The 13123-nt window shown below is 42.2% G+C and overlaps 1 protein-coding gene across 3 annotated transcripts in view; it reads right to left on the bottom strand.

Annotated features, from left to right (window-relative positions):
* IDE (insulin degrading enzyme) overlaps positions 1 to 13123 on the bottom strand; it is a 75385-nt gene that overhangs the window by 43826 nt on the left and 18436 nt on the right. For all 3 annotated transcript variants that reach the window (XM_066619935.1, XM_066619936.1, XM_066619937.1), the window contains 6 exons: positions 11870 to 12054; positions 9302 to 9509; positions 6744 to 6913; positions 4554 to 4676; positions 2964 to 3076; positions 1245 to 1407 (listed from right to left, as the gene is read on the bottom strand). In XM_066619935.1, coding sequence (XP_066476032.1) covers positions 1245 to 1407; positions 2964 to 3076; positions 4554 to 4676; positions 6744 to 6913; positions 9302 to 9509; positions 11870 to 12054 — 962 coding nt within the window. The remainder of the gene's footprint in view (positions 1 to 1244; positions 1408 to 2963; positions 3077 to 4553; positions 4677 to 6743; positions 6914 to 9301; positions 9510 to 11869; positions 12055 to 13123) is intronic.

Raw genomic sequence — 13123 nt, 5'->3', positions numbered from 1 at the left:
CATAAAGTGTCACAACAAGAGGATACATTCCTGCAATTCTCCCATGCTGCTCCTCCCCATGACACTCAATCACAGGGAAGACATTGTTAATTTCAATGAAAGAGTATCCTATCACTGTTCTGTGCCAACATAAAGGAAGATCATTTATAGCAAAAGATAATCATGGAGAATTACATGGATTCCTCCCCTTGTCAACTTGCCCTTAACTTTGCATAATAATGCCTAGTAACATACGAAACTATGAAGTCACATAACAAAACATGCTACAATTCACATGTTGCAGTGCAAGAATACTTTACTGCAAAAGTAGCTTGACCACAGCTGCTTTAACTACACAAAAGTTATTTGGTCTATATTTTGATAAGAGGCCTGAAAAGTGAAAGTGTGTGTGATTAGTGTTTATGTACCACTTTTTAGATAAAACTTTCTAAAAGTGGTTCACAATCTGAACAAATCAGCATAAATTAAACAACATAATAATAGTAAAAATCAAAGCCAGAATAAAATCACCAATTGCACCAACACATACTAAAAAGTACAATGTCTGATGACTCAGGCTGACTGCAAAAGTAACGTAGTGTCATGATATGGCAGTGTCCCATGGATTTTCCTTCTCCTCTTTCTGGATTTTGCAAACCATAGTTTAGAATGATGCTTGAATTGGCAAATAGTGATTAGCATCCTTGCCTCCAAATCATAATATAAAACCAGTCTGCAAGCCATGATTGGAAGGAAAGACCAACCACAGTTTGCCAAGTCAGAAGCCATGGCAAGCTACACTTAACAAAATTCAGGAAATGGAAGAGGAAGCCTGTAGGGGTGCTACTGAGCACCAAATTATGATTTAGTATTCCATTTAAATTAAGTCAATACCTGATGCACTGTATTGCAAACTAAGGAACTTAACATGGAAATTAGATTATCACTCACTGTCTCTGAGCAACAAAGAAAGAAAGATATATGCCACTTTAATTCTGTACAAGCGGCTGCATGCCAATTCTAAGAGCAAAACTACAGAGACCACAGATGAGATATCTTATGATTGTTTTAGACTGAGCCACTGATAAACACACACACCCCTGAGGTTTCAGTACTATACCAAGAGTTTAAAAAAAGAATTCAACTGGAATGCTTGCTGCTGTTGACAAATTCTGCTTTTTCAGGAACTCAGATTTAGAGAGGCATTTGTCTCAATACTTCAAAATATATTTAGTGCTTCAATATTATCTCACTGCAAATCTTACCTTTAGCTTTGAGTTCTGACAAGAGACTCCCTGGACCTTCATGACCAATAAGATGACCAAGATAATGACCAGGGTTTGATTTATAGTACTTCTGAAGGTCTGGTATTGGAAAGGTGACATAAAGATTTCTAATGTCTTTTATAGGCACCACTTTGTAAAGTTGCTGTGAAATCAAAGCAAAACAAACCAGTTTTAAATTTCATCCAGTGTTTTGTCTCACCAGGAGTTTTGGAACCCACACTCCACATATACCAAATTCCAGTCATTGCCTGCAAAGCTATTTCATGCATAGACCAGAACAGCATCATTATAAGAGCACTTCCTGTCAGAACATTACCAATATTTATGGAAGTGACTGGTTTCACCTGTACGTAATAACTTCCACCCTTATTAATTACAAACACACACCTCAAGTTGTCTGGTCACACCACTAATTACATCCTTCTATTATATCATCCAATGTATTCCTTTAAGTCTGACCTTGTTTAAATTAAGCTGTATTTGTCAAAGATGTTGACATAAATCAAAACCAAACATTTTGAAAGATACAAATCTCCACTTCTGAACAAAGGTGGTGTTACAGAGCAGGAGTCTCCAAACTTTTTAGCATGAAGGCCACCTCGTATATTTGACACAGTGCCAAGGGCCAGAAAACAAACAAACAAACAAACAAACAAACAAACAAACAAACAAACAAACAAACAAACAAACAAACAAACAAACAAACAAACAAACAAACAAACAAACAAGAGATGGAAGAAAGGGGAATGAATTTTGAAAAAGGGCTGGAGGGAGCAGAGGGCAAAACGGATTTGCACAGGAAGAGGGGGTAATAAATTTTGAAAAGGAAAATTAATTTTGGGAGAATGAATTTTGAAAGGAGGAATATGAAAAAACAATGTTTTTAGAAAAACTTTTTTTGGAGGGGAAATTATTTGGAGGGATTGGGGAGAGAATTAATGTGTTGGAGGGATAAAGAGTTGGGGAACAACTGAGTAATAACTTTGGAGAAATCTGAAAAATAAATTAATTTATAAAGAGAAAACATGCTTTCAGTAAGGGTTGGATAGATGGAACTGATTAGCCAGTAGTCTGATTAGGGCACTGAATGTATCTGGAATTCCTTATCTCAGGTTTCCAAAGGGTATGTTATAATTTGGGACGTTGAGAACAAGGCAGAAGTTAATATTGCTGTCTGTTCTCCATGCCCTTTGACAGACACACACACACACAGGTCACTTTCTAAGGCAGTGATTTTCAGTCTTTTTCATCTCATGGCACACTGACAAGGCACTAAAATTGTCAAGGCACACCATTAGTTTTTTGACAATTGACAAGGTACACCACACTGACAGCAGGGGCTCACATCCCCCAGTGGTCCTATTTACAAATGGTCTTCCCCCAAACTCCCGCGGCACACCTGCAGACCATCCGTGGCACACCAGTGTGCCATGGCACAGTGGTTGGAAATGGCTGTTCTAAGGGAATCCCTGCGAGCACAGAGTCTTCTGGGGTAATCTTTGAGGAAGTCTCTTCAACGGAAGCATCTCTCTGTGCAAGGCTCTGTGTATCCAGCCCGTCAGCAGGTCGCTGTGGGCTGGGACAGCCAAACTTCCCCACCACATGCCACATCAAATCCTCTGGAGGGTCGGAGGATTTGGAGCCCCCCCCCCCGGCCAGGGTTTGGAGACCCCTGGTACAGAGAGTTTCAAAACCTACCCGGAGATGTTCTTCCTGGAAAGGATGTTCAGGGAATTCAGGTAATGGAACATTTTTGTTCTCTACTTCAGAAAACAGCTTCATTACCAAACTGGTTAGGTCATTTAGAGATTCTATATATGCATATACACAAAAAGACAAAAAAAGATATTCATGGTCAAAAGGCTCTCAATGTTGTCCCGCAACAACTCCTTTTAGAAAAAGTACTAATAAGCAGGGTATTAAGGCAGACCACATTCCAAAAACCAAAGATATTTTATACACTTTTCAATAAACAAATTCTGTGCACTGTTTATACTGCATATATGTATTTTGCCTAAAATACCAATGCTCCTAAATAACCAGGAACACCGAGAATGAGCTGGGAGGCAGAGAGTGATGAGAAAATGAAGGATTTGGAGAATGGGGAGTGCAAGATATTGCTGAGTGCAAAGCTATTCCCAGGGCCTCTGAGAGGAATTTTGTCAGGGGGTAGAAAATTTATTTTGGTCCCCTTCCCAAAGTAGGAGGGGGTGAAACAGAGTGGGAGTGGCGGCAATGGGGGTGGGCAGAATGCAGCTAAAACAGGCAGAGGGGAAGTGGTAACAGTCTTTGGAGCCCAGGTCTACCAGTCTTCCCAATGCAGAGCTCAGGTCTACCTGCTTGCCTGGCTTTGGCAGCTAGATACAGTAATATGGAAAACCAAACACATTCCTAAATCTCTCAAAAATCTTTCAAATATAGAAAATCATTGCAGGAGTTTAGTATCATTGTATTTAGACTCACACTAGAACGGAAAATGTCCTCTGTACACCAAAACTGACTTCTGCAGCAGCTGCAGTCCCGCAGCTGTGTCACTGAGCTCCTATACATTCCTTCAGGGTAAGCAGATCCACTAAGAGCTACTGTAGCAGATCAGTTTCCCCCCAGATGTGACACTGTTAAGGAATGTATGCATTCCTAGGCCTGGTGTGTTAGGCTTGTGGCAGTAGTTGCCACCATGTACCCACAATAATGCCCCCAGCATCCCGTGTGGGCAGTGAATCTGGGTAAGATTAGAAAATGGAAGATCCCAGGAAATTTCTGGGCCCCCTCCTTTGGCTCCTGGGCACCCTTTTGAACCCTGGCCCAGGGTACAAATTACCCCCTCTACCCCCCTCTCCTAGGCCCTGGCTCTTCCCAGCAGAGTTAAAGAGTTAGACAAAACTTGGCTAAATTATCTCAGGAGAAAGCATATTTCTGTGTTCCAGAGAGTTCTGTATTTGGGGGGGCGGGGGAGAGCTTCCTGAAGGGTGCAGGGGATGCTGCCAGAAGGGAAACTTTGAAAAAGTTCCATGCATGTGCAAGAAAACTATCCCCTCTATTTTAATTGCCTTTACATTTTAAATGTTTCATTAGATGAAGACATTCATGCAACCAAGCATTAATATGATTAATTATTCAGTTTTCACTTTCACAACTTCAACATTGGGAGATCAATATTTAAATCTTTGAAAAATGCAAGCTCTTTCATTTAGTTCCCTACAGAATAAGTTCCAGTGCTATTTTAGACAGATATCGAAAAGAGAAACTAATTTCAAGGAGCTTCCATAAACAGTTTGGCATTCTTACCTCGTCCTAGAACGCAGACAGCCATTAAATTTGATGAATAATACGTGGAGTGAAACTTCAGTAGCTCTTGCCTTACATCTATTCCTTCTTGGTTTGGTCTAGTTTCTAAAGTGAATTTGTTTCCTGCAATGCAAAATGAAAGGCACTGAAATCACAAGAAATTGGAAGGGATGGACACTGGACCTTAGACCTGGAAGATCCAGGTTCAAAATCTCTGCTTAGACATGAGGCTTCCTGGGTGACCTTGAGCCAGTCCCTCAGCCTCACCTTCCTCACAGAGTTGTTATGAGGACAAAGTAGGGAAGGAACTATGTATACACCTTGAGGAGGCTGTAGGAAGGCTTGTAGGAAGGCTGGAGGAAGGATGTTATAAAAATGTGAAAACAAACTCCTGCCATCTCAAGGAAGGTTGATGCCCTTGTTTTTTCAGTCAGACCACTGCACGGGAACTAGAAATACCAATTTGTCAATTATGGACAATCTGCATCCTGCTCCTATTTATGGCCCTTTCAGAAGTTTGTGCTTCTGTTTAATGCAATATTTTAATCTATTGCCCCTTTTCAAGATTTCAGCAAGACATCTGTGATTCAGCCAAGGTAGCTTAGAATCAAAAGAACTGAAATCGGGAGTTCTGTAGGTCCTTAAAGGACTGCCTCCATAACCCAAGTGTGAGTTTTCATAATGTACAGATACACAAAAGACATACCAATTATATAATGAAGATAGTGTCCCTTCAATCACTGCAATGGCCCTCCAATTTGTGATGCTCTGGAATACTGTGAGCAGCAACAGAAGGATGGGGCTTCTGTGTATATGTCCCAGCAACATCATGGCCAAGCAGTTAGGTCTTGTGGGAACAGGCCAGAAGCATACCCAGTTTGAGTCTCATTGACTGTGGTGGGCAGGTGGTTCAAAAGGAAAGGGGAGGCATACAACTGAAGAGGATGGAGAAAGGAGAGCAGAGACAAACAGTTGGGCACAAGAGATAAAAGGAAGGGCAAGTCTTAAAGATTACAGGACCCGAGGATGAGGGGTACAGTGAGAATACAAGGGCTGAAGAGCAATGCAGTGCATTGACAGAGGGAAAAGTGGAGATGGGAAAGAGATAAAGGGAAAGTGGAGAAGGCTGGAGGGGGAGAATATTAAAAGAAGGAGAGTCTTAGGGAGTAGAGCAGTTCAAAACCCAGTTAAGCTGAGCTCCATGCAGCTCAGCATCCACCAAAGACCAGCAATGGCATATGACATCACCACCATGCATTTGGAAGCACTGCCAAGCTGCTGTGCAGCCAGCAAACTGGTCTCTACAGAAGCATGGACCCCTTAGTGAGAATATTGCTTAGTGCTAGTATACCTGAAGGACAGACTCCCCCTAGGAGGTAGCCTGCCCGTTAACGTCAAGTGGAAGAGCTCTCCTATGGGTGCTGCCACTGTTTCAAGCTTGATTAACAGGTGTGCAAAGAAGGGCCTCTCTGTGGTGGCACCCACAGATGCAGAATTCCCTGTGCCCTGCATAGCGGCTGAGCCCTTCTTTGTGGTGCTGGAAGACCTTCCTACTCTGGTCTGCTTTCTCTGACCTTCTCTGATTCTTCTCTGATTAAGAAATGGCGGCAAAGGGGCGAGTCTTCTCAGTACTGGCGCCATAAGTAAGGAATTCCCTGAAAGGTCTCCAGAGAGGGAGCCATTTTTAAATCCAGGGGAAGGGAATTCAATAAACGAGGTGCCACCAGCAAGAAGGTCCTATTCTTAGCTGTCACCCCCTCACCTCTACTGGTGATGACATAGTCGGAAGGGCCCCCTCAGATGATTTGAGATGGACAGGTAGGATTATATGGACAAAAGCGGTTCCTCAAATACTCTGGGTCCTGAACCGTCTAGGGCTTTAAAAGTCAAAACTAGCATTTTGAATTCAACCCGAAAACAAACTAGCAGCCAGTGTTGCCACCAAAGCAGTGACCCAACTGAATCAAAACAACCAGCCCCAGCAACCACATGGGGGCTGCATTCTTCACTAGTTGCAGTTTTCAAACCATCTTCAGAGGCAGCCCCACATTCAGCGTGTTATAGTAATCTAATCTTGATGTCACTAGGGATGGGTCACCGTGGCCAGGTCTAAGCGACCCAGGTGTGGTCTCAGCTGGTGAATCAGTCAAAGAACATATTAATTGGATAAGAAATTACATTCTTACATACCTGTTCCAAATTTACTGAAGGGGTGATTAGGATTTCCAGTAGCTTTCTCCAGTTGAAAAAGTCTCCAGGCATCATTCATTAAATTCTTCTCATGCTCGGAATCAACAGCATTCACTTCTCTGTCTTTGCAGCTTTCATCAAATAGAGGACACAGGAAAAACTGAGCAAATCTAAAAGAAAGAAGCATTTCCAAATCAATACACTGAAAGGATATACAAATTTTAAAAGCTTACTGTTAAAATATTAATTAATGCCCTGTTTTTCTCCTATTTTTGCTTATTTTTTTTCCTTATTTTTTGACACTTCTAATTCTCCAGAACCTTCTGTGCCAAAGCAGCTTAAAAGTTGCTGGGATATCCTCCCACGGCAGTCTTTGTCCTTTGGTTGAAACGCCGTTCCTAGACAGCCATGCACTGATGCATATGTGAGTCCTTCAAGTCTGGAGTAGCCAAGGCTCTTACTGAGAATGGCAGGTACCAAATCTGTCTATCTAGGTAAATGGGTGAGATGCAGTGACCAGGTGGGTTCCAATCAGGTAATTCTATGACTTCATCAAACCATGGTTAGGTTCAAGCACAGAGATGCTTGTGTGTGTTTTCTGCCATGAAATTTAATACTGGTTTGCAGAAGGCAATCCATTTACTCTCCAGTAAGTGCAGGGATCTGGACTCCTGGGATAATGCAATTAGCTAGCCACAGGCCATGAATTTCTAAGTTACATGCATTTAGGGCAGTGGTTCACAAAGCTTTTAGCACTGGGACCCACTTTTTAAAATAACACTCTATTGGGACCAACCTTAGCTTTAGGAGACTAAAAAAAACCCCACGGTTTCACCTTACCAATTGCTCAAGCCTCTGTTTTTTACACTTCTAACAATGGCAGGGTGCCTTCTGTAGCAATTGTTGAGCTACATGTTCACTGGATCAGGACAATTCTGGTGACCTTGCATTCTGCTTCACCTGGAGCCAAAGCATGACTGCCTACTCATGAGTAAACATGCACGTAAGGCTCAGTTTCACTTTCTGTAGAGTTCAATACATTTTCCTGAACAGCTACCAGCTCATTAGTTTCACAACTTGCCAACAATCAGGTTGCAACCCAGTGGTGGATCCTGACCCACAGTTTGGGAAACACTGGTTTAGGGGATTAATTTTATTTTGAGTGCTCTTTTCACTCCAAGCCCTCTTAAAAACCACACCAGTGAGGCATTGGTGGTTTTATGTGCTTTGCTCTTGAGTAGCACTCTAGGTCCCTATCTAACATTTTCATAACCATGCAAAATAACAGTGAAATATTAAACAAAGCATACAAATTCTTTAAAAATCCATCATATGAAACATTTAAAACATATAAACATCAATCATGTTTAAGAGCCAGAATGGTGTTCAGGAGTTGGACTTGAAAAGCTAGGCTCAAGTCCCCTCTCAGTCATGAAGCTTCCTGGTGACCTTGGGCCCAGTCACTATTTTTCAGTCTCACTACCTCAAAGGAGTCCTGTGAGAACAAAAGGAGGGAAGGACCTATGTACACCACCCTGAGCAGCTTGGAGGAAGGGCAGTATAAAAATGTAAAAAAAAAATAATTTGCAGATCTGTTCTCTGTTGGTCTGGAGGGCAGAACCTGGACAAGTAGATTTAAATTACAACAAGGAAGATTTTGATTATACATTAGGAAAAACTTCCTGATGGTATGAACGGTTGAGCAGTGAAACAGTCCGCCTTGGAAGATAATACAGTCTCCACTGTTGAAGGTTTTTAAACAGAGGTTAGATAGCCATCTATTGGGGATGCTGTGGGTAGGGACAGATCACACTGCCTGGGGGGTTCTCAATGATCTTCTGGGTCCCTTCCAACTTTATTACAGAGGAGTCTGTTCTCAATGAACACATATTTCTAAGTAGTATTGCAGAACTCATTTAACTAAAAGTTATTTCATTTTAGTGCTACAGGCATTATAGCTATAATGATAAGAGTTTTATTTCAGTTATTTACATTGCAATTCTATGCATGCTTACCTGGGAGTAAGCCCCACTGAAAACAGTGGGTTTTCTGAGCACTGATGGTTTTTATTACCATAATAGTGCAAACAAGCAGAAGGAATACACTATGTCAGTGGTTCTCAAACTCTCTGGGAGAGTTTGAGAGCTACTAAGTACTTGCGTGGGCGGGGGGGAGGCTAAAGCGGAAGTGGAGCTCGATCGCTCCGCATTTACTTTCACTGCTGCGGGGAGCCCTGCTGCAGGTCGCGCCAGGCTCCCCGCAGCCTGGGGAGGCTTCAGGAGGCTTGGGTAAGTGCACCCAAGCCCCTGCAGCCCCCCTGGGCGGCGTGATCCTGGGGATCGCGCCGCTGCCTCCTCCCTGCCTCCAGGCTGCCCCCGCCCCTTAAGGGGGCAGAGGCCAGGGCTCACAGGCTGGGGCGTCGTGAAGCCCCAGTTTGAAAAGCCCTGCACTATGTAGTAAACCACTATGTAGCAATGTCACATTGGGTAGGGCCATTTTGTTGAGCTTGACAACACTAGCCAAATAAAAATATTTAATAAGTTAACATATATGCTTACCTGTCCAGGGCACCTTCCAAATGTTCATGTGACACATCAAAATAATAGTTAGTATGCTCTCCACTTGTAAAAGCATTTGAACTTCCTGCATGCTCACTGAGAAACTGGCTGTACTCATTTTCTTTTGGATACTTCTCTGTTCCCAAGAACAGCATATGCTCACAAAAGTGGCTTAATCCAGCAATGTTTGGGGGGTCAGACAATGACCCTTAGGAGAAAAAGAAAAAAAAAACAGTTACCCTATAATATACTACAGGTTTTATTTTTAAACCAAGATTTTATTTCTACACAGTTAACAAAACAAGGTAAAATGCAATGTATGCAAGACTCCACCCATATTCTGTGTGCTGCAGCAATCAAATCAATCTGGGATTTGCAACATTCTATAACTCTTTCCTTTGGCTCAATAAGAAATTACGCTGGTTAATTGTGATCTGCCAATATTTAATAAATTACATAGATCCATTTGCCTTTGCAGATAAGCTAGACTGGAAGGCACCTGCTAGTACACAATTGTTTCGTCCTATTCTGTGCTATAAAGATATGATATTAGCAACAAATTGGACATGTGCCAAACTACTCCAAAATTCTCCAGAGACAGACAATAAAATAGGATCCACACATTAACAAATCTGAGCACAGATGGAAAGAAATATTCAGACAGGAATTATAAACATCTTCCTGTGTGAAGGCTGATGTAGCCTGCAAATACATCACTTTCCAGTCTACTAGTTGACTATTGCCAAAGTAGCAGTTAGCCAGTCCTTATTTTTCACCTGACATTACTTGATAAATAATTTGTCTGTTTCTGGGATTACACATTTTTTTGTGGGGGAGGGGGTATATGTTATCCAAGAAACAGAGCAAGCATAAGCCTAAGGGCAGGGAATACACAAACACAATTCCCTGGTAGTCTCTAATGTTACGGGTGTTTCAAACAAGTCATTTATACTACTTTTATGAGAAACCAAACCATGGAGGCACACCCGACTGAACATCACACACACAAAAATCAAGTAATTGTAATACTTTCAAAAAGAATTACCTATCCAGAGTGAGAGTGAATGAACGGAAAAACATTAAAACCCTGAGGCTGCAGGCCTGCCCTCAGTTACACAGGCTCCAGTCCATTACTTTTAACAGGACTCAGTCATACTTATGCATTCAACTTTTAACAACTTGATTCTAACATGACCTTTATGCAAAAGTCCCAGAAATGTAAATGAGACTTCCAATAAAGTAGCCTGACAGCATGATCCTATGCATCTCTACTTAGAAGTAAGTTCCATAAATTGCAATGGGACTTACTCTTAGATAAGTATGCACAGGATTGCAGCTGGATTGCAGTTGGGTAGCCCAATCCTGAGCTGCCCAGCTTGTGGTGCTGCAGCGGTACCAAAAATGGCTGCCACTGCATCCAGTGCGTTCCAGGGAGCTGTTGCCTCCTCCTGGGGAGCAGGGGACTTTCATACCCTTCCCTTAGGTAAACCAAGGAGTCCCAAAATAGGGCTACTCAATTCTACACAACACGAAGGTAGAATGAAGAGCTTCCGTGTTGGGCGGCCAGCCTGACACGGAGGCTCAGGATTCGGTGGAGTGAAACTCTGCCGGTTCTGCCTCCCTCCCACCCTCCTTCCTCTTCCCAGCACGCCTCCTCCCCACCCTCTCCCCACCTGCCCCCACCTATCTCTCCACTGCTTGGTGGTCAGCGTGACCGCCGAGGGGCGGAGCTCCAGTGCTCCACCAACACTACCCTAGCGCTGGCCAGTGCTACCCCAGCGCTGGCCAGCACTGGGCTAGCACCGGCAGAGCACCGGCACTAGGGTCCACAAACGTACCTTATGGCACATTTGCAACAGTATGCACTGGCGGTGAGCCAGCAAGTGCTGAGTAGGACTGGGCCCTAAATCCAGTAAAGAAGTTTGCATTTTGCAAAGTTTGCAAAGAAGGTGCTGGTTTTGACCTTTATAGCCCTATACTGCTCTGGGTCAGGGTATCTTAGAGATCGCCTACTTCCGCACAATCCGGCTCATCCTCTTAGGTCATCAGAGAAGGCCTTTTTACAAGTGCCGCTGCCTAGGGAGGTACGTGGGGCGGCGGCTGGAAATAGGACCTTCTCAGTAGTGGCACCAACACTATGAAATTCCCTTCCCCTTGACTTAAGAATGGCTCCCTCTCTTGAGACTTTTCAGTGAGGCCTGAAGACCCTTCTGTTTAAACAAGCCTTCTGAGTTCTCAGCCTTTTTAACATCTTTTCAACATCTTTTAATTTTTTACAGGCCTGATTCTTTTATGACTTGCTGCTCTATGCTCTTTTTACCTTTTTACTACTTTTTATCTGACTACTGTCTTTATGATATGTGTTAATATGCTTTTAACTGATTTTAAATTATGTTTTTAATCTGTTTTAACCTGTTGTAAGCCGCCTTGAGTCCCTTCGGGGAGAAAGGGAGGGTAAAAATAAAGTTATTAATTATTATTATTACTATTATTTACTTTTGAAAATGATTTGAGTTTGTTTATAGTACAAAACCAAGGTAACCCAACATAAAATGGTTGATTAAATACCTATGTGTACATCAAGTGCAGCTGAAGACTTGTCTGTGGTGGGATCACTAATAAGCATAGCCTTGATGCCATTTGCCAGTTCTAGTCCACGATACTCCCGTTTATCTTCAGGTGATTTGATGATATCATTTGCTATTTTCCTGATAGCAGGATTATTCATTTTGTTTTGCATCTTTTGCTGAAGCCTTAAAGAAAAAAAGAGTGAACATTAAACTCATATCTCCACACAAATAATCCAAGGGAAAAACCTGGAGATATCAATAAATTGCTACAACTCTCAAATACCAGTTCGAGAATCAGGGAAGAGTTGTGTCATCAGTGACACAATGAGTTCAATGGGAACTGCTCCCAGGTAAGCATGTATTGGACTACTGCCAAAAACACATCAAGTATAATTTCCTTCTCTTTTTCTAGACCAATCTAGCCTCTTTCAAGTAAGTGTCTTGTACTTTATTATGCAAAGTGCTAAACGATTTGTTCCCAGTCCCTATTCACTTCCTGGCAAAGACAACACTAGGCTAAAGAACTTGTGCCGAGCGCAAATGAACACAAAATACACAGTAATAGCTATTAAAAACGGAATAGCATCACAGGACAACCGTTCTAAATGAATCAGAGTTGTTTTTTTAAGCACAACTACTCTATCATAATTGCTACTGTCATGAAATTAATACATCAAAAGGACTAAAAAAAAGGCGTACGAGAATAATATTTTGGGTGTTGTACCATTTACTAAAAAGTATTAGCTAACAGGCACACAACAGCCCAATCTTCTGATGTTTGTTGCTTGTTTTTTTCACCAGCTTTATCTTTTCCTGGCTTTCTATTTCTAGGCTAAACTCAGAAATCTGAAATTCAAGCCAACTCTACATTCTGCAATTCCACAGACAAAATTGGTTAATAACTGTGGGCACAATCCTAACTAATAACTTTAACCCTAACTTTCCAGCTCTGTCATAGCTGTGCCAGTGTGGTGTGCACCACATCCTGCAGTGGGAGGCAGTCAAGGGGTGCCTCCTCAAGGTTAGGGTGTTTGTTACCTTACCTTGGGGCTGCATTGTGGCTAGGTCAGTGCTGGAAAGTTGGTTAGGATTGTACCCTGTGTTTGCCAAGGCAAAAGATACCTGTTAATCTGTATATATAGTGCAATAATGCCCCAATTCCATACAAGAAGTTGGATCAAAAGAACTTCTTGTTTAGTTTGGAATGCCCAAGAGACTTTTTGATTTGCATTTCTTGTACAGCAGTCCTCCT

This window comes from Tiliqua scincoides, chromosome 3, assembly GCF_035046505.1.
Source record: "Tiliqua scincoides isolate rTilSci1 chromosome 3, rTilSci1.hap2, whole genome shotgun sequence".
Taxonomy (NCBI): domain Eukaryota; kingdom Metazoa; phylum Chordata; class Lepidosauria; order Squamata; family Scincidae; genus Tiliqua; species Tiliqua scincoides.
Note: the sequence above shows the minus strand (reverse complement) of the source record. Positions and strands in the feature narration are given on the sequence as shown.